This window comes from Salmo salar, chromosome ssa28, assembly GCF_905237065.1.
Source record: "Salmo salar chromosome ssa28, Ssal_v3.1, whole genome shotgun sequence".
Lineage (NCBI taxonomy): Eukaryota > Metazoa > Chordata > Actinopteri > Salmoniformes > Salmonidae > Salmo > Salmo salar.
In genome coordinates, this window is record NC_059469.1 from 34,466,025 (window position 1) to 34,487,788 (window position 21,764).

A 21,764-nucleotide genomic window follows, 5' to 3' on the forward strand; every position below is an offset into this window, starting at 1 on the left:
ACATTTTTATTGAAAGTATATTTCTTTAAATATAGACACTAGCTTTTCAACATACCAGTATGTGTTAAAACTTCATCATAAATGCTGGTATAAATAATAAAATATTACAAATAAAAGTACATCAAATCCCCACCATGGTCAGTCCATGTCAAACAAATGAAACAACGTTCTTAATGTTTTGTCTACTCAGTGTATATTCCCAAAGTTTAGTATGTCTTTACAGGTGGAATTATTTTCTCATTTTTACATTTTAGTCATTTAGCAGACGCTCTTATCCAGAGCGACTTACAGTAGTGAATGCATACATTTCATAAAACATTCTTTTTTTGTACTGGCCCCCGTGGGAATCGAACCCACAACCTGGCGATGCACACACCATGCTCTACCAACTGAGCCACAGGGAGGGGGGAAAAAATCTGTGATTGTGCTGCCAGCATAATATCCTCCAGCAAGGAGAATGTTGAATGTCTGGTGTTGTCTTGGTTACCTCTACACATCAAATCAAACTTTATTAGTCACATACGCCAAATACAACAGGTATTCCTTACAGTGAAATGCTGAATATAACGGGTGTAGACCTCACAGTGAAATGCTTACTTACAAGCCTTTAACCAACAATGCAGTTTTAAGAAAAAGAAGTGTTAAGTAAAAGTAAAACAATTAAAAAAAAAATGTAAGTAACAAATAATTCAACAGCAGGAGTAAAATAACAATAGCGAGGCTATGTACAGCGGGTACCGGTACAGAGTCACTGTGCGAGGGCACCGGTTAGTCAAGGTAATTGAGGTAATATGTACATGTAGGTAGAGTTAAAGTGACTATGCATAGATAATAAACAGAGTAGCAGCAGTGTAAAAAGAGGGGTCTGGGAGGCCCTTTGATTAGTGTGAGGGAAAAATTATGTATTCACCTTATTTTTGGGATATGTAACAACTATTTACTTAACAACCAGTAAGATATTTCTGACCTGCTGATGCTGAGTTTTATGGTATCCACTCTAGCTTCCTGCAGCTAGTCTGGTTGTCGAGGACATGGATTTTACTAGCGATAGCATGAAGCTGACAATTGATTGATGTCTCGTGATTAAAAATTTAAACAGCCACATTCCATTCTATGATTAGTGGTGCGTATGAGACATACTGTACGTCTCCGGTCTGATTGAGCCTGCATTCCAAAGACAATATATGGTGTATGTTTAGCCAGGATAGAGAGGAGTAGAACAAAGGCCTCAATGGTCCTTAGATATCCTGGCATCTGGGAAATTAGGCCAGGGTGGGGGATTAAAATAACGCCAGGTGCAGATGAAGACAGGTTGAGCCCAAAGTGGCTTATGGTACACTCCAATCTATATGGGAGGGGTGGAATCAAGCATTCTGGATATTAGCTAAATAAACTGTGCATTTTCTGTAAAGGGATGGCTCTCAGCCTAACAGTCAGTCAAGACTGTTGGGCTGACGGTTTCATTATTACAATAATTAATCGATATTAAATAATGATTGTTTGAAGAAATGACCAAGTCTCTCTCAGTACTGAATTTCCACGATATTAGCTGTTCAGGAGTCTTATGGCTTGGGGGTAGAAGCTGTTAAGAAGCCTTTTGGCCCTAAACTTGGCGCTCCAGTACAGCTTGCCGTGCAGTAGCAGAGAGAACAATCTTCGACTGGGGGTGACTGGAGTCTTTGACAATTTTTAGGGCCTTCCTCTGACGTAATGGTCCATACACGCACTACCCTCTGTAGTGCCTTGCGGTCGAAGGCCGAGCAATTGCCATACCAGGCAGTGATGTAAGCAGTCAGGATGCTATCTATGGTGCAGCTGTAGAACCTTATGAGGATCTGAGGACCCATGCCAAACCTTTTCAGTCTCCTGAGGGGGAATAAGCTTTGTCGTGCCCTCTTCACAACTGTCTTGGTGTGTTTGGATCATTTAGTTTGTTGGTGATGTGGACACCAAGAAACTTGAAGCTCTCATCCTGCTCCACTACAGCCCCGTCGATGAGAATGGGGGCGTGCTCGGTCATCCTTTTCCTGTAGTCCACATTCATCTACTTTGTTTTGATCACATTGAGGGAGAGGCTGTTGTCCTGGCACCACACTGCCAGTTCTCTGACCTCCTCCCTGTAGGCTGTCTCATCGTTGTCGGTGATCAGGCCTACCACTGTTGTGTCATCGGCAAACTTGATGATGGTGTTGGAGTTGTGCCTGGCCATGCAGTCATGAGTGGACAGGGAGTACAAGAGGGGACTGAGCACGGCACCCCTGAGGGGTCCCCGTGTTGAGGATCAGCGTGGCAGATGTGTTGTTACCTATCCTTACCACATGGGGTGGCCCGTCAGGAAGTCCTGGATCCAGTTGCAGAGGGAGGTGTTTAGTCCCAGGGACCTTAGCTTAGTGATGAGCTTTGAGGCCACTATGGTGTTGAACGCTGAGCTGTAGTCAATGAATAGCATTCTTACATAGGTGTTCCTTTTGTCCAGGTGGGAAAGGGCAGTGTGGAGTGCAATAGAGATTGCATCATCTGTGGATCTGCTGGGGCGGTATGCAAATTGGAGTAGGTCTAGGGTTTCTGGGATAATGGTGTTGATGTGAGCCATGACCAGCCTTTCAAAGCACTTCATGGTTACAGACGTGAGTGCTACGGGTCGGTAGTCATTTAGGCAGGTTACCTTACGCTTCGATCACACCGACAGTCATTGCATTTTGGTACACCCGAATTACATTCATTTTCAATGAAACGCTGTGTTTGCCTTGCAGCATTGCGTTGCAGAGGCAGTTGCAGTGCGTTCTGTGTGGTGCGTACGTTGGATTTTATCGAACGTATGCGTCAAACCGTATGCGTAAACGGCTTGACAGAAATGGCAGCAGAAGGTGAATGTTGAACTTTTGTTGCATACATATCCAGATGATGCTGCGTTATATTTTGCGCCACGATGCTGTCGACGTGTTCGAATCGTTAGAGATCTTGGGCACAGGGACTACGGTGGTGTGCTTGAAACATGTTGGTATTACAGACTGGGTCAGGGACAGGTTGAAAATTTCTGTGATAAGACACTTGCCAGTTGGTCAGCGCATGCTCGGAGTACACGTACTGGGGATCCATCTTGTCCTGCGGCCTTGTGAATGTTGACCTGTTTCAAGGTCTTACTCACATCAGCTACGGAGAGCGTGATCATACAGTCGTCCGGAACAGCTGATGCTCTCAAGAATGTTTCAGTGTTACTTGCCTCGAAGCGAGCATAGAAGTAATTTAGCTCGTCTGGTTGGCTCGTGTCACTGTGCAGCTCGCAGCTGTGCTTCTCTTTGTAGTCTGTAATAAATTGCAAGCCCTGTCACATCCGACGAGCGTTGGAGCCGGTGTAGTACGATTCAATCTTAGTCCTGTATTGATGCTTTGCCTGTTTTATGGTTTTTCGGAGGGCATAGCGGGATTTCTTATAAGTTTCAGGATTAGAGTCCCGCTCCTTGAAAGTGGCAGCTCAGTGTGGATGTTGCCTGTAATCCATGGTTTCTGGTTGGGGTATGTACGTACGGTCACTGTGGGTACGATGTCATCGATGCACTTATTGATGAAGCCAGTGACTGATGTGGTGTACTTATCACTGCTCTTGCTGCTGGTGATTCTCTGATCCACCTCTACGCAGACGACACCATTCTGTATACTTCTGGCCCCTCTTTGGACACTGTGTTAACTAACTTCCAGACGAGCTTCAATGCCATACAACTTTCCTTCCGTGGCCTCCAACTGCTCTTAAACGCAGGTAAAACTAAATGCATGCTATTCAATCGATCACTGCGTGCACCTGCTTGCACGTCCAGCATCACTACTCTGGACGGCTCTGACTTAGAATACGTGGACAACTACAAATACCTGGGTGTCTGGTTAGACTGTAAACTCTCCTTCCAGACTCACATTAAGCATCTCCAATCCAAAATTAAATCTAGAATCGGCTTCCTATATCGCAACAAAGCATCCTTCACTCATGCTGCCAAACACACCATCGTTAAACTGACCATCCTACCGATCCTCGACTTCAGTGATGTCATCTATAAAATAGCCTCCAACACTCTACTCAACAAACTGGATGCAGTCTATCACAGTGCCATCCGTTTTGTCACCAAAGCCCCATATACTACCCACCACTGCGACCTGTATGCTCTCGTTGGCTGGCCCTAGCTTCATACTCGTCGCCAAACCCACTGGCTACAGGTTATCTACAAGTCTCTGCTAGGTAAAGCCCCACCTTATCTCAGCTCACTGGTCACCATAGCAGCACCCACTCGTAGCATGCGCTCCAGCAGGTATATCTCACTGGTCACCCCCAAAGCCAATTCCTCCTTTGGCTGCCTTTCCTTCCAGTTCCCTGCTGCCAATGACTGGAACGAACTGCAAAAATCACTGAAGCTGGAGACTCATATCTCCCTCACTAGCTTTAAGCACCAGCTGTCAGAGCAGCTCACAGATCACTGCACCTGTACATAGCCCATCTGTAAACAGCCCATCTATCAACCTAACTCATCCCCATACTGTATTTATTTATCCTGCTCCTTTGCACCCCAGTATTTCTACTTGCACATTCATCTTCTGCACATCTACCATTCCAGTGTTTAATTGCTATATTGTAATTACTTCACCACCATGGCCTATTTATTGCCCTAACTTACCTCATTTGCACTCACTGTGTATAGACTTTTTGTTTTCTTTTGTTCTACTGTATTATTGACTGTATGTTTTGTTTATTCCATGTGTAACTCTGTGTTGTTGTATGTGTCGAATTGCTACACTTTATCTTGGCCAGGTCGCAGTTGCAAATGAGAACTTGTTCTCAACTAGCCTACCTGGATAAATAAAGGTGAAGAAAAAAAATCCTCAATGCCATCGGAAAAACCCCAGAACATATTCCAGTCTTTGCTAGCTAAACAGTCCTGTAGCTTAGCATCTGCTTCATCTGACCCCTTTTTTTATAGACCGAGTCACTGGTGCCTCCTGCTTTAGTTTTTACTTGTAAGCAGGAATCAGGATAGAATTTTGTTCGTCAGATTTGCTAAATGGAGGGTGAGGGAGAGCTTTGTATAGGCAGTCTAGTTTTTCCCCCTCAGGTTGCATGTTTAACATGCTGGTAGAAATGAGGTAAAACAGATTTAAGTTTCCCTGCATTAAAGTCCCCGGCCACTAAAGAGAGATTTCCCACTCACCGTCGAATCCTTATAAGGCACCCAGACCTTCGTCCCTGATATCGGTCTCTTTCTCCTGCGAATGACGAGGATGAGGGCCTTGTCGGGTGTCTGAAGTAAATCCTTCCCGTCCGACTTGTTAAATAGAAAGTATTCCTCCAGTATGGGGTGAGTAATCGCTATCCTGATATCTAGAAGCTCTTTTTCGGTCACAAGACACGGTGGCAGAAACAAACACATACTAAAATCGGTCACATACACATGGTTAGCAGATGTTAATGAGAGTGTAGCGAAATGCTTGTAGATGTACAAAATAAGTTACAAATAATGTGAAAAAAACACAATAGCACAATAGGTTAGGGGATCGTAAAACAGCAACTATCTCCTCTAGCACCATTATCTAAACAGCATGGGTAGGCAAAGACAACTTATTAAGCACACACTGAAGTGTAATTTCCCATTCTCAGCATGTACTATTTGCAAACTTCAGCCTATATCAAGGTTAGTGCCTCCCGTGGAATATAATATACTGAACAAAAATATAAATTCAACAACTTCAACAATTCAGCATGCCAATTGCAAGCTTCCTCAAAACTTGAGACATCTGTGGCATCGTGTTGTGTGATAAAACTGCCCTTTAGTCCCAAGCACAATGTGCACCTGCGTAATGATCATGCTGTTTAAATCCGCTTCAAATTGAGAGACAAGCTTTTTTGTGCCTCTGGAAAAATTTTGGGGGATCTTTTATTTCAGTTCATGAAACCAACACTATAATTTAGGTCAGTGTATAATAACGAGGAGGGCGTGTAGCTGGTCCGCATGGCCACTACCCAGATTGGCAGTCTGCCCACATGCGAGCGCCTCACGACATATCCTGGGTCCTGTTCAATAAGAAAACGTTTTGAAAACTGAGTGCTACCGGAGTAATCTGTCAAATTTAACATCTGCCCGGCCTCTTTCATATGTTTTCTACATTTCCAGTTTGTTACTCATGGGGGGGGTCACAGAATGCTGGGTCAACAAAAACTGCTTAGTCTTAAGAAAAGCTTGACTTTAAATTGAATCAACAACCAATATACAAACGTTTTTTTAACCTGATGAAACAGCCACATATCACTTGACTACCAGTTAGCTGGGACTTGTAATAATCCTGCTATCAGGAACAAACACGTGGTTTGTTACATCAAATCCTTGGTTTAAAAAAAAAAAATGAACAGGTTCAAGCACGAGTCATAGAACAATAGGTACATTGTAGTTTTATTCTTTATCAAATTCATACATTTTGTGTTGGCAGCCAGCTACTGTAAAACACAGTACTGAAGGAGGCATTCAATGTATTGCATCCGTCCTGTGTATCATAACTTCTTCCCATCATTCATCCAACCACTTACAAAAAGTTGCATCTTTTCTCTATATAGTGCACTTCTATTGACCAGGGCCCATAAGGTTTCCCTATAGTGCTCTGGTCAAAAGTAGTGTGCAATATATGAGAATAGGGTGCACAACAAAGTAATTGCACAGGTTGATGTACGTTTTAAAAACGCACAATCGTTCTCCCTTTTAACACTGTGGACTCTTGGGAGGGAGATTTCATTGTGGCTATAAGGCAGAGTAGGTTAGCTCTAGTCCAGGGCGTTAGTGTGATCAATAATCGATGCAGGGCGTAGTGGAGGAACGCGCACTAATGCCCTGGACCAGAGCTAGTCTTAGGTATAACTTCTGACATGGCCAGAATCGTTGATGGAATGTAGGTTTGTCTTCTTCAACGTTGTTTGCAGCGTAGTAACTTTTTCCTCATCCTAGATCAATGGAATGCAGCAACAAGATCGATCGTTCCACAAAATGAGTGAATTTTTCCATCCCTTTGACATTTTAAAGTATGAATTCTACACCAATATTGAATTTCTAAAGCCTGTTATATTCAATGAAGCACCCTTTGGTAGACCGAGTTAACATTTTTTATATGAATAAGACTTGCTAAAGTGCTAAAACTCAGCATTTTCCACCACAAAACATTTCCTGGTGTTTTGACAACTGAGTTGGTCGAGCAAAACGCATCAAACCCGTTATCCATTTATAGACAGGCTAGGTATGGTTTCACAATTTCATATTCTTTTTCTCAATTGCCCCCGATTTAAGATAAAAATCGTCAACCCTGTTACAGTCAACCCTGTTACTTTATTTGGCACTTTTTATTTAACATCGAGATGGGGAAAACATTTTTATTAAGTTGAACATGTTCTCTTTATGGCAGAACGTTAAAAAATAATAAAAATAAATCCCCCACCAAGTTACACATCTGATAAGGCACCGAATTGGTGGAACGACCCAGAAACATTTTGGCCCAGTTTTCCCAGACACATATTAAGCCTAGTCTCTGGCTAACACGGTTTTTTTTTTTTAAGGGAGATTCTCCACTGAGAATGTATTTTAGTTCAGGAATAGGCTTAATCAGTGTCCGGGAAACTGGCCCTTAGATTCTTATAGGAGTTGCAGCAATCAACTACTACAGTACAAGAACTAATAGTTTTGGAATGCATAACTATGATAATCATATTTTAGTGTCACGTCTTCAGTCTCTTAAACAGATGTTCCTTCCTTCATTCCTGAACTCTCTTCCTGAAAGACAAGAAACAAAAATATTTACAACCACACCCAATCAATTAATACATTAAATCAAATCAATCATTGATGGACATTACAACAACAACAACAACGACATAACTAGGGTTGTGGCGGCCATGAAATTTTGTCAGCCAGTGATTATTAAACAAATAATTAACGGTTAATTACCATGAGACCGGTATTTAAAACACGTTTAACATCTCCTAGCTTACACACACAGCCTACAAGCCACTGATGCAGACCTTTGGAATGTCTACATTTGAAAAAGTCTAATAAATCCATGTAATATAGCCTACACCATCACAATAAATCCATTATTTATTTTAGACAGGTCTAAAGAAACATGATATGAAGAAAATGTAGTCTATTTCAGAAGAACAGAATATTCTGAGTTGTCCTTATGTTAGGTCCTGATCTGACTATGTCATATGGCTACACTAGTTATTTTAGCAGACAAGATTTACTTAGAAATGATTTTAGAGTATGAAGAATACAATTGAACAAATAGAAAGGATATTGTCTCCAAAATGATTTCCAAGGAAGTGCACACATGCAGCTATTCTGTGTTGAGTAGTTGATTGCTGCAACTCCTATAAGAATCAAAAGGCCAGTTTCACGGACATAGATTAAGACTATGCTTAATTTAGAGTTATTTATTTAAAAATAAAAAAGTAGTTGTGATACAAAGTTTGGACTAAGTGTTTTGATTTTTTATAAATTCTAAGGCTGCATGATGGGGAAAAGTTGCATGAAAGACATGAGCACTGATTTGGTTCTTGTGTGGACTGACTGTCATCCACAAGAGGAGTTGGCCTAACACAGCAACAGCACTAGCCTGTCAATCTACTATCCCCCATAGTACAGTCTGGGATAGTTGTGGGATGTGATAGATCCCAAATCAATACAATCAATCGCATCAACAACAAAAAATAAACTTTTAAAAGCAATGAGGCTGATGCAACAGATCAGAACCTTTAGCTTAAAATGTTGATAAAGTATTAGGCTATTTGTTCACATTATAAGAGCAGCCATGTGCACCTGGCAGTAGGATATAAGCGTGAAAATGCGATCAACTAGCGGGAAAACATGCCAGTCAACAACGAATGTAAAGTGGATTAATGTGCTTAAGTTTTGGCCACTTTAGTTGTGCTACAAACCTTATCAAACATATAGGCCTATGGGCTAGCCTACATGAGGTGTGCGACTATGATTTGAATAAGTTGTAAAAGTGACAGGCTAATATTGTCACCCATCAGACTATTCTTAAAGTTGTCTTTATATATATATATACACTAAATCGTACACACACAGAGTGAAATTTGTTTTGATTTAGAATGGACCATGATCATGCACCTGCCTCGAAACAGGAGGCAGGGGGGAAAAAAATACATGTCATCTATGCACTAAAATAGTGAATGCCTTTCCCCGTGTGTGGTTAATTTTCATGCCAGCCAGATAGGCTGTTATACTCCTGTTGTAAAGAGAATCAATGTGCTTAATATTAGGAAAGTGGAGAAAGAAATAAAATATGCCTAGCCTATAGAAAGCTGAACCTCCTCTTAAGATACCATCACTCTGGTTTCTAACCAATCGCATAGCCTATAGAAAGCTCCTCTTAAGAGGCCATCACTCTGGTTTCTAACCAATCACATAGCCTATAGAAAGCTGACCCTCCTCTTAAGAGACCATCACTCTGGGTTCTCAATAGCCTATAGAAAGCTGACCCTCCTCTTAAAGAGACCATCACTCTGGGTTCTCACCAATCGCATAGCCTATAGAAAGCTGACCCTCCTCTTAAAGAGACCATCACTCTGGGTTCTCACCAATCGCATAGCCTATAGAAATGTTGCGCAACATGAGCTCTCATGAAGAGTTGGATTTTCTAAAACATTTGCATTGACGTCAGAGTGATTAGAGGAACAATAGAGTGCCGACTAGCAGGCAGTTAACAAGTTTGGTAGGATGCTAATGACCAGCAGCAGCATCAGAGCTTGGAGAAGCCTAGTTACCGTCACGTGGAATTTGACTGCCGTCATGACTTGTGACCGCCGTTGTGTAACAGCCCTATAACCACACCCATGCAGCTGTTAAACAGTATTAGGTGTAGTCATTCAGGCGAAGGTATTCCACTAAGGATACACATTAATTCAGAGCGACTTTCAGTACAGCGAGTGCATGTTTTAGTATGTGTTTGTGATCCCTGTGGGAATTGAACCCACAACCTTGGCGTAATAAAGCAGTGACGGATTGGCCTCATTAGAGCAGTCCTGTAGAGTGTTGTGGTTGTTCTGCTCCAGAGTGAACTTTAAGAGCTGCTGGAGTTGTGGTGGCTGCTTGGCCCAGGTCTTTGTTTTTCTTTCGCATTGTTTGTAATTCATTTTGTACATAATGTTGCTGCTACCGTCTCTTATGAACGAAAAGAGCTTCTGGACATCAGAACAGCGATTACTCACCTCGAACTGGACAAAGATTTTCTCTTTAATGAGTCTGACGCAAAGGATATACTGCTTTGTCATGACAAGGTCAAATCCCTGTCATCGGCGTGAAGAAAAGACAGAGGGCGGGGTGCCTTGTCAGAATTCCCTGATGACTAGGTAAACCACCACTACCCTCTGTATTATTGGCTAAAGTTCAATCATTGGAAAACGAACTGGACGATCTACGATTAAGACTAATCCAACCAACGGGACATTGAAAACTGTAATAACTTATGTTTCACAGAGACTTGGCTGAAAGACGACACGGATAATTTAGAGCTGGCTGGCTTCTTCGTGCATCGGCAGGGCAGAGCACTTACATCTGGTAAGACGAGGGGATGTGTCCATCTCAATAACTGCGTGTGCGCGATGTCTAATATTAAAGAAGTCTCAAGGTATTGCTTGCCTGAGGTAGAATACCTCATGATAAGCTATAGACCACACTATCTACCAAAAGAGTTCTCATCTATAATATTCGTAGCCATTATTTACCACCACAAACCGATGCTGGCACAAAGACCGCACTCAACGAGCTGTATAAGGCCATAAGCAAACAAGAAAATACTCATCCAGAAGCGGCGCTCCTAGTGGCTGGGGACTTTAACGCAGTCAAACTTAAATCTGTTTTACCTCATTTCTACCAACATGTCACATGTGCAACCAAAAAAAAAAAAAAAACTCCAGACCACTTTCGCTCTCCCTCCATTTGGCAAATCTGACCATAATTCTATCCTCTTTATTCCTGCGTACAAGCAAAGACTAAAAGCAGGAACTACATTACCCAACCAGAAGCCATGGATTACAGGTAACATCCGCACCGAGCTAAAGGCTAGAGCTGCAGCTTTCAAGGAGTGGGACACTAATCCGGACGCTTATAAGAAATCCCGCTATGCCCTCAGACGAACCAACAAACAGGCAAAGCGTCAATACAGGACTAAGAATGAAACCTACTACACCGGCTCTGACGCTCGTCTGATGTGGCAGGGCTTGAAAAATATTACGGACTACAAAGGGAAACCCAGACACGAGCTGCCCAGTGACGCGAGCCTACCAGATGAGCTAAATGCCGTTTGTGCTCGCTTTGAGGCAAGCAACACTGAAGCATGCATGAGAGCACCTGCTGTTCCAGAAGACTGATCACGCTGTACAAAACGCTCTCCATAGCCGATGGATTACCAGGACGTGTACTCAAAGCATGAGCGGACCATCTGGCAAGTGTCTTCACTGACATTTCAACCTCTCCCTGACTGAGTCTAATGCCTACATGTTTCAAACAGACCACCATAGTCCCTGTATCCAAGAAAGCGGAGATAACCTGCCTAAAGTATTAGTGTCCTGTAGCACTCACGTCGGTAGCCATGAAGTGCTTTGAAACACTGGTCGTGGCTCACATCAACACCATCATGCTGGAAACCCTAGACCCACTCCAATTCGCATACCACCCCAACAGATCCACAGATGATGCAATCGCACTCCACACTGCCCTTTCCCACCTGGACAAAAGGAACACCCATGTGAGAATGCTGTTCTTTGACTACAGCGCAGCGTTCAACACCCTAGTGCCCTCAAAGCTCATCAATAAGCTAAGGACCCTGGGACTAAACACCTCCCTCTGCAACTGGATCCTGGACATCCTGACGGGCCACCCCCCAGGTGGTGAGGGTAGGTAACACATTCGTTATGCTGATCCTCAACACAGGGGCCCCTCAGGGGTGCGAGCTTAGTCCTCTCCTGTACTCCCTGTTCACTCATGACTACACGGCCAGGCACGACTCCAACACCATCATTAAGTTTGCTGACGACAACAGTTGTAGGCCTGATTACCGACAACGATGAGACAGCCTACAGGGAGGAGGTCAGAGACCTGGCAGTGTGGTGCCAGGACAACAACTTCTCCCTCAATGTGAGAAAGACAAAGGAGCTGATCATGGACTACAGGAAAAGGAGGGCCGAACAGACGCCCATTAACATCGACGGGGCTGTAGTGGAGCGGGTCTAGAGTTACTTGGTGTCCACATCACCACCAAACTATTATGGTCCAAACACACAAAGACAGTCGTGAAGAGGGCACGACAAAGCCTAGTCCCCCTCAGGAGACTGAAAAGATTTGGCATGGGTCTCCTGATCCTCAAAAAGTTCTACAGCTGCACCATCGAGAGCATCCTGACCGGTTGTATCACTGCCTGGTATGAGAACTAGGCGCTACAGAGGGTAATGCGTACATCACTGGGGCCAAACTTCCTGCAAACTTCCTGCAATCCAGGACCTATATCAAATCAAATGTATTTATATAGCCCTTCTTACATCAGCTGATATCTCAGTGCTGTATAGAAACCCAGCCTAAAACCCCAAACAGCTAGGCGGTGTCAGAGGAAGGCCCTAAATAATGTCAAAGACTCCATCCACCCTAGTCATAGACTGTTCTCTGCTACTGCACAGCGGTACCGGAGCGCCATGTCTAGGTCCAAAAGACTCCTTAACAGCTTCTACCACTAAGACAAAAGACTGCTGAACAATTAATCAAAATGGCCACCTGGACTATTTATATTGACCCCACCCCCCCTTTGTTTTTACACTGCTGCTACTCGCTGTTTATTATCTATACATAGTCATTTTACAAATTCTCTCGACTAACCTGTGCCCCCGCACATTGACTCCCACGGTATATAGCCTCGTTATTGTTGGCCTTTTATTTAGTAAATATTTTTCTTAAAACTGCATTGTTAAGGGCTTGTAAGTAAGCATTTCACGGTAAGGTATTCGGTGCATGTGACAAATAAAATTGTATTCGATTTGAACATTCCGCTGAATGTGGCCCACGGTCATGTACCTTTAGCTGGGCTACGTCCTCTGTGTCCGCCTCTGGGGAGCCTCCTGCCTCTTTCAGAATGTCCAGCTGAGCCTTGAGTTCTACAGTCTTCTGAGCCTGGGGGGGGGGAACAAGATCACGTAAAATAAAGACACAAGTCAGTCAAATAACCAGTCACACAGACAGTCGCTGTCTAACTAAGCAGTTTGTAAGCCAATGTCAAAGTTCTGCCCTCTTCCGATTGGCTGTTGCACGTACCTGTTCAAACTCCTCTGTGGTTTGACTCAACTGGGACTGGACCTTGAGACGCACAAAACATTAGGATATAATGCATTACACAGTGTCAGAAGATGAAGTGGCTGGACACAGATGTGTCCCCCCCTTGCCACAGACACAGATAGATAAAAGCATTAAAGAGCTTGTAATGACTTGTACACCCACGCAGGCAGCCACGCACACCGACAGCCACCCACGGACGCAGACAGCCACACACACACCACTCTGTGCATCACTCCACAGCAGGCAATAAGAAGCATCACTTCAAAAAACAAAATGGCTCTACAGTGGAAAACTAAACCCAAGCAGTGAGTGATCATGCTAAGAATAGAGAGTGAGCCAATCTGTGGTTAGGGCAGCTGATAGTCAACACACTGGGTGGTTAAAACAAACACAGCATGGTTAGCAGCTGCTGCGTACGGAGAGAACTGGACAGACTGGACATACTGCCTATAATAATACATTAATAATAACACCAACTAAGTCAAGACACTGGCCTCACAACATTCTAGAACTAGAGAAACAACCCAGGTTGACAGTGACACACCCAAGTCTGAAGCATAGGAATACCCATGTTGCTAGACCGCTCTCGTGTGTTCGTTAGTTCGCCATATATCTCACACACATACAGTATCAGTCAAAAGTTTAGACACACCTACTCATTCAAGGGTTTTTCTTTATTTTTACAATTTTCCACATTGTAGAATAATAGTGAAGACATCAAAACTATGAAATAACACATATGGAATCATGTAGTAACCATAAAAAAAAAGTGTTAAACAAATCAAAATAAATATATTTGAGATTCTTCAAAGTACCCACCCTTTGCCTTGACAGCTTTGCACACTCTTGGAATTCTGTCAACCAGCTTCCTGAGGAATGATTTTCCAGTCTTGAAGGAGTTCCCACATATGCGAGTTCCAACATATGCTGAGCACTTGTTGGATGCTTTTCCTTCACTCTGCAGTCCAACTCATTCCAAACCATCTCAACTGTATGGAGGTCGGGTCATCTGATGCAGCACTCAATCACTCTCCTTCTTTGAGAAATAGCCATTAAACAGGACTTGGTCTTTTACCAAATAGGGCTATCTTCTGTATACCACCCCTACCTTGTCACAACAATTGATTGCCTCAAACGCATTAACATCAAGGAAAGAAATTCCACAAATTAACTAGGCACACCTGTTAATTGAAATGCATTCCAGGTGACTACCTCATGAAGCTGGTTGAGAGAATGTCAAGAGTGTGCAAAGCGTGGCTACTTTGAAGAATCTCAAATATATTTTGATTTGTTTAACACTTTTTTGGTTACTACATGATCCCATATGTGTTATTTCATAGTTTTGATGTCTTCACTATTATTCTGCAATGTAGAAAATAGCAAAAATAAAGAAAAACCCTGGAATGAGTAGGTGTCCAAACTTGACTGGTGCTGTATATGTAAATCACACACACACAGCCTTGTTTAGCTCCGTAGCTCCTCTAACAGCTGGTTGTTGCTGCTGGAGTGAAACGTTTTTATAAGCCCACCATTTTTTTTTATTGATTTTTAAAAAGGAGGCCAGTTTTCTATTGCTACTATTTGTATTTTTCAACTCCTGATTGAAGCACATCCTCCATTCACCTATTTTAATGGATAGGCAATACGGTAGGCAGGCTATCAGCGCATCACCCACCATCTAAGCTGGAGAAGGTGTGCATTTTGAAATCATATACTTAATTGTTGGAAACCTGGGTGATGTTTTACTTCATATGACGAGAAATGTCTCACTTTGCTTCAAAGTCAAAATCCCCATAGAAACGGGGAGGCAATATTGTTTTTAATTTTATAAAGACTCATATGCCGTTGAAATATTCAAACCAGCATTTTTCTCCTCTTCTACTGGTTTTCATAAATCAACTTTCGTTTGTTGTCCAGAAGACAAAAAGGCACCTGCCCGGGGGTCATATTAACAACCCCAGCAGCCCGGGGGTCATATTAACAACCCCAGCCGGCGGGGTTCATATTAACAACCCGGGCAGCCCGGGGGTCATATTAACAACCCGGGCAGCCCGGGGGTCATATTAACAACCCGGGCAGCCCGGGGGTCATATTAACAACCCGGGCAGCCCGGGGGTCATATTAACCACCCCAGCCGGCGGGAGTCATATTAACAACCCCAGCAGCCCGGGGTCATATTAACAACCCCAGCAGCCGGCGGTTCATATTAACAACCCGGGCAGCCCGGGGGTCATATTAACAACCCGGGCGTCATATTAACAACCCGGGCATCATATTAACAACCCGGGCATCATATTAACAACCCGGGCAGCCCGGGGGTCATATTAACAACCCGGGCAGCCCGGGGGTCATATTAACCACCCCGGCAGCCCGGGGGTCATATTAACCACCCCAGCAGCCCGGGGGTCATATTAACCACCCCAGCAGCCCGGGGGTCATATTAACCACCCCAGCAGCCCGGGGGTCATATTAACAACCCCAGCAGCCCGGGGGTCATATTAACAACCCCAGCAGCCCGGGGGTCATATTAACAACCCCAGCCCGGAGTCATATTAACAACCCCAGCAGCCCGGGGGTCATATTAACAACCCCAGCAGCCCGGGGGTCATATTAACAACCCCAGCAGCCCGGAGTCATATTAACAACCCCAGCAGCCCGGAGTCATATTAACAACCCCAGCAGCCCGGGGGTCATATTAACAACCCCAGCAGCCCGGGGTCATATTAACAACCCCAGCCCGGAGTCATATTAACAACCCATCCTAGTTTTTGCATCTTTAGATTCCCTCTCCATGTTTTTCTTATCTCGATCACATGAAACCGCTAACTTTGTGTTTTTTTTACAAAAGTATTTTCCCGCAAATGTCCTTTTCTTTGGCTGCTTCATTACAGTAGTTGTTCAATAATATAGCCTTTTAGCTGTGTGGACAATAGGCTTGCTATTGTTTCACATTTCAATTAATCTCACATACACACACATAAAAAAAAATATATTTTTTAAAGAGTCCATTGTGTGTATGCATGCATAATATTTTCTGTCGGTCACATAATTTTTACAATTTGGAACAAAATGTAACCGTTCGCTAACTGGTTAATAAGGGTCGGTTAGTCTGCAGCAGAATTGACTGAAATGTTCATCCCCATCATAAACCTTCCTAATTAGAATGTTCATCCCCATCATAAACCTTCCTAATTAGAATGTTCATCCCCATCATAAACCTTCCTAATTAGAATGTTCATCCCCATCATAAACCTTCCTAATTAGAATGTTCATCCCCATCATAAACCTTCCTAATTAGAATGTTCATCCCCATCATAAACCTTCCTAATTAGAATGTTCATCCCCATCATAAACCTTCCTAATTAGAATGTTCATCCCCATCATAAACCTTCCTAATTAGAATGTTCTGATGACTATATTGTTGTGTGGGAGTGACCAGTTTCCAGTACCCTCCAGTAGAGCAGACCAGCAGTACAAGGATGCCCCATGACCTATAACCTCCGATGCATCCTGACCTCTGACTCTGATTGGCTGTTCTGTGCCCCGGCCTCAGGGACCGCCTCCTGCCTCTGAGCGTGCTCCGTCGCCTCCTGCCTCTGAGCGTGCTCCGTCGCCTCGCTCAGCTGACCTCTGACCTGGAACAGGAAGCTCCAGGGGTTAGGGACAAGAGGGAGAGAACTGGGATACACACACCACACACGTAAGTTGACCTTAACAAGCGACCCACTGACGTTCCTTGTCAGGACCACAGGAAACAGGTGCGCACTCACACATACCGTAGCCAGCTCTTCCCTGTGCGCCTGCGCCTGGGCTGCGCCTGGGCCTGGGCCTGGGCCTGCGCCTGGGCCTGGGCCTGCGCCTGGGCCTGCGCCTGGGCCTGCGCCTGGGCCTGCGCCTGGGCCTGCGCCTGGGCCTGCGCCTGGGCCTGCGCCTGGGCCTGCGCCTGCGCCTGGGCCTGCGCCTGGGCCTGCGCCGACTGCAGCTGGCTCTGAGACTCTGACAGCAGCTGCTTCAACTGGAGAACAGACACACAGAACAGACAGACTCTGTAATGTATTACATTCTATGGTCACTCACTCTATCAGCCATGTGATTTAGTGAGACAGATATGGGATGATGTCTTTCCTAGTCAGTGTACCGGTGTAATTTTCTCTGACTGTTTCTACTATATGAATGTTGAGGTGTATAACTAGTGTACCCATCTATGGTCTATATAATAATAATAAGTTTGGCGGGTGCCTGTATGTTTCCTATTTCACACACACACAGGAAAATGTGTTTTTTGCACCATCGGAGAGTAGGGTCAGGGTCTGCCATCATCAACGGTGACCCTGGAACAATTAGGGTTAAGTAACTTGCTCAAGTTCACGTCGATGTAATTTCCACCTGGTCGGCTCTGGGATTTGGACAAGCTCTAACTGCTAGGCTGCCTGCCGGCCGTAACGGATGTAGATGTGTACCTGTGCCATTTCGTCCTCCGTCTCAGACTGTTTCTCCAACTGGGCTTCCAGAAGTATCACCTGCTCCTTCAGCTGCAGAGAGACGGAAAGAGTGAGGAGTCCATTACTAAAACATCCATCAGACAGTCACTACACCTGATATTAAAACATCCAGACAGTCACTACACTGGACCTGATACTAAAACATCCATCAGACAGTCACTACACTGGACCTGATATTAAAACATCCATCAGACAGAGCATTATGATAAACCCCTTCAGGTGGATATTAATTCATTTATTATACCTGTTCTATGCTTTGGTTTCCTGTCTTCAAGCTTTCTGCAGTCTCCTCCAGAGTGTGCACTTGTTCTAGGGCCTAGTGTGAGTAGAGAGGTTTAGAACAGGGCCACAGACAGAGACAATTGTACAGCCATGCCCAAGGATTACAGAAGAGAGGAGATATAAACATTTTAAAAAAAACACTGCTTCTTCACCTTTTTCAACTGGTCCTCAGAGTCGGCCATCTTGGACTTCCACACCAGCTCCTCCTCCTCAACACTCTTCTGAAGGTTCGTCAACATTCCTTCCTGTGGAGGGAGACAAATCCATGACATGTAGACCACAACTCGCTCTCTCACGCTTGTGTTTTTATGCAAGGAGGAGGTTTTGTTTCACATCTTTATCGATGCAGGCGTTGGGTGATAAATTCAGCACATCTATTTCCCATCCACACCTCGGTCTCTCTCAATCAAACACGCTATTGTCTTTTGTTGTAAAAAGTCTGTAAGCCAAATTTCTAGTTTATTTAGAGATGCAGGTGATGGTAGACCAATTGGGCATGTTGTATCAGTGTAAGTCCTTACCGTTTCAGCCAGGACTGTCCTGTACTGGTCACACTGTGCCTGCAGTGTTCCATGGCTGTCCTCTGCCTCCTTCAGTTTCTCCAACAGCTCCTGGAATCAAAACACCACAGACAGAACCAATAAGAAAGTCCATTACATTTTATTAAAATGTTAGATTTGTCTTTGGCGCTCTGGCTTACAGGTAAAGGGTAAAAACCAGACACTACATAGACTGCATTATACATTATTAACATACTACATAACCATGACTTCTGTCAGACCAGACTAATCAATAATAATTTAACATTATTTTGGCTCAGTCTTACCGGCAGCTCTGTGCTCTGCTGGGACTCTTGGCTCTGCTGGACCTGAGCAAGGATCTCCTGTACCTTCTGTGATTGGTCCCTGGCTTCCCTTAGCTCCTCTTGTAGTGATTTCATCATAGCTTCTCTCTCTGCCAGACTAACGAAGAACCAAAGGACAGAAACGGTTTAGTTTCCTTTTTCTATAGAAGAGCCAAAATCCCATATTGCTTCATTTGTATTGTTTTACTGTAAAGTGTATAGCCATTTTGATTTGATATTCCATGAGGGAAAGAACAATTTAAAATAAGTGGGTTTGGTGATGAGTAACATTCCATGTACCTGGTTTGTAGCGCAGCCAGTTCTGCTGTGTTGTCAGACTGCTGAAACCAAAACAGATCATTCACTGATACAGATCATGTTGCTAAACAAGCAGAGAAACTATAGCCTGGTCCCAGATCTGTTTATGCTGTCTTGCCAAATCCTATGGTCATTGTCATACCAAACGCCAACAGGAGTTGCCTATACAGCACAAACAGGCCTGGGATCAGTCTAAGGTGACTTGTAGGAGAGGAAAGGGGCACGTACAGTAGTGCTGCTCTGGGACTGTTGAGATTTTTCTTTGAGTTGCATCCCTTCCAGCGATGCTTCCTGGCTCTCACTCTTCTCCAGACTGGATGGAAAGGCACATGGTTAACCAGCGTTAGACAATGGCGTGTTTTACTGTAATACAGCTGTATTGAATTGATCTTTTTTTGTACAGTTGAGCACAAGTCACTGTCCTGTCGCCTGGTAAACCTATTTCCCGTGGAACAAGTCACTGTCCTGTCGCCTGGTAAACCTATTTCCCGTGGAACAAGTCACTGTCCTGTCCTGTCGCCTGGTAAACCTATTTCCCGTGGAACAAGTCACTGTCCTGTCCTGTCGCCTGGTAAATGTATTTCCCTGGAACAAGTCACTGTTCTGTCCCCTGGTAAATGTATTTCCCTGGAACAAGTCACTGTCGTGTCGCCTGGTAAAATGTATTTCCCTGGAACAAGTCACTGTTCTGTCCCCTGGTAAATGTATTTCCCTGGAACAAGGCATCAATAAAATGATAACATACCCATTGAGTAGCTGGTCAGTCTCTCCTGAGACATCAGCCTGGTGTAAAAAAAAAAAAAATAGTTTCAACATTAAGATGACTTTATTGGTCTGCTTTATCCCAAACCCGCCATGGAGCAGTTGTGGTGGGAAGGTAAAAGTGCCTTGCTCAAGGACATAACGGCAGGCAAAGGCATCTAGGATTTGATATAAGCAACCCTTTGGTTGCCAGATATATTTTTTCAGACTCACTTCTCTAACCACTAGGCTATATGTCAACCCAAGTTAACCATGAGAAAATGTCAATATTCATAATGGAAAAACTGTTCGTGTAAATATAGAAATGTACCGCTTTTAGCTCAATAAAACTTTGGGGAGCTACGGGAGAGTTTAGTAGTTGCTCCATCTCTTCTTTAAGCTGCTTCAGTTCTTCCTGAAGGGATGTCACCAGGCTTCTGTCCTCACTAAAATAAAAAGGAGATACATATGAGAATGTTCCGGTACGTAATAGCAGAATTAAACAAAGCTGGTGACTGAATCAAAATGGATAATTTAAACAGGTAGAGGGAGACGTACCTGTTAGGTGCCTGCTCGGTCTCAGCTGTAGTGACCTCCTGTCGCGACGGAGTGAGAAGATCATTAGAAAGACAAAATCTACAGTTTTCTCAATACCCTTCTTTGGAAACAAGAGGGCTCTTTCCAATGGATACAATTCTGCCTAGACATGTCTAAATAAGTACATGTAAATATTTTAAACAGCTAGTGACTCAATAGAGAAATAACCGATTCAGCTAGTGACTCAATAGAGAAATAACCGATTCAGCTAGTGACTCAATAGAGAAATAACCGATTCAGCTAGTGACTCAATAGAGAAATAACCGATTCAGCTAGCCAAAGTTCATGGCCATCCCACTAGCACAGTGACAACAGAACAGAGACGGTCTGAGAGTTGAGATACTTACGGCAGTTATAGCTGCCTCCTGTTTCATTTCTTTGAGCTGCTTCAGCTCCTCTTGGAGTGACGCCAGCTGAATGTCTCGGTCTTGAAGACTGGAAGAGAAATGATTGGTGTTGTTGAGAAAAGACCAACTCCACATCTATATAAGAGAGAGAGAATTACGAGGGACAGATCAGAAAGTACCTGATCTTTAGTCGTTCCAACTCAGTGCAGTTAGCCTACAAAAAAAAAAAAAAACATAAACAAACTTTAGAAGTGGATCAAAAAGAACAGTCGATAACATGGATTCCACCACCATTCCATCTCGGAACAAGATAATGCCTACTAGCACCAGAGAGGTTTGGAGACAGACACTCCACTTGTGATTACTTCCTGCAAATACTTTGAATGAATTTGCCACTCTCATTGACGGTGCTCTGAGTCTTCATCACGGATGTTTACAGGAAGTAAATGCATGTTGAGTCTATGGGTTTTAAACCTCTCTAGCACTACTAAGGACTGGCTCGCTCAGTGTGCAAGTGCTGGTCGGGAGCAGTCTAGGCTCCTACCTAAACCATAATATAATATTATCTGATCTGATAACTCACCTCTAAGTCCTCATTCTCGTCTCTGTTCGGACTGGCCTCGAGAAGAACATTAATGGATCCCACCTGGTCCTCCAGCTGTCCCTTCTCCAGCTCAGTCTGCTCCAGCTGGGCTGTGAGGGATACCACCTGGGCCCCACGTTCCTTCAGATCATCCTCTACACTGCCCAGATGGACCTGGAGATCTGGAGG

At 43.9% G+C, this 21,764-nt stretch overlaps 1 protein-coding gene and 1 long non-coding RNA gene across 2 annotated transcripts in view; both read right to left on the minus strand.

Annotated features, from left to right (window-relative positions):
- Positions 1–7,751: 7,751 nt before the first annotated feature.
- The window catches only part of LOC106589909 (ribosome-binding protein 1), a 35,717-nt gene continuing 21,704 nt past the window's right edge, over positions 7,752–21,764 (minus strand). Inside the window, exons 11-28 of the mRNA XM_045710001.1 lie at positions 21,576–21,757; positions 21,172–21,206; positions 20,993–21,080; positions 20,607–20,644; positions 20,380–20,494; positions 20,053–20,090; positions 19,536–19,620; positions 19,290–19,330; positions 18,972–19,107; positions 18,667–18,756; positions 18,298–18,390; positions 18,108–18,179; positions 17,822–17,893; positions 17,138–17,376; positions 16,877–17,039; positions 13,341–13,382; positions 13,104–13,199; positions 7,752–7,790 (exon numbers count right to left, since the gene is read on the minus strand). Of these exons, the coding sequence (XP_045565957.1) occupies positions 7,752–7,790; positions 13,104–13,199; positions 13,341–13,382; positions 16,877–17,039; positions 17,138–17,376; positions 17,822–17,893; positions 18,108–18,179; positions 18,298–18,390; positions 18,667–18,756; positions 18,972–19,107; positions 19,290–19,330; positions 19,536–19,620; positions 20,053–20,090; positions 20,380–20,494; positions 20,607–20,644; positions 20,993–21,080; positions 21,172–21,206; positions 21,576–21,757 (1,664 nt within the window). The remainder of the gene's footprint in view (positions 7,791–13,103; positions 13,200–13,340; positions 13,383–16,876; positions 17,040–17,137; positions 17,377–17,821; positions 17,894–18,107; positions 18,180–18,297; positions 18,391–18,666; positions 18,757–18,971; positions 19,108–19,289; positions 19,331–19,535; positions 19,621–20,052; positions 20,091–20,379; positions 20,495–20,606; positions 20,645–20,992; positions 21,081–21,171; positions 21,207–21,575; positions 21,758–21,764) is intronic.
- Positions 14,978–16,867, minus strand: LOC123731434 (uncharacterized). The gene is made up of 2 exons (XR_006762543.1): positions 16,750–16,867; positions 14,978–16,715 (listed from the first exon to the last, which is right to left on the minus strand). It is a non-coding gene; the product is annotated as an uncharacterized lncRNA (long non-coding RNA).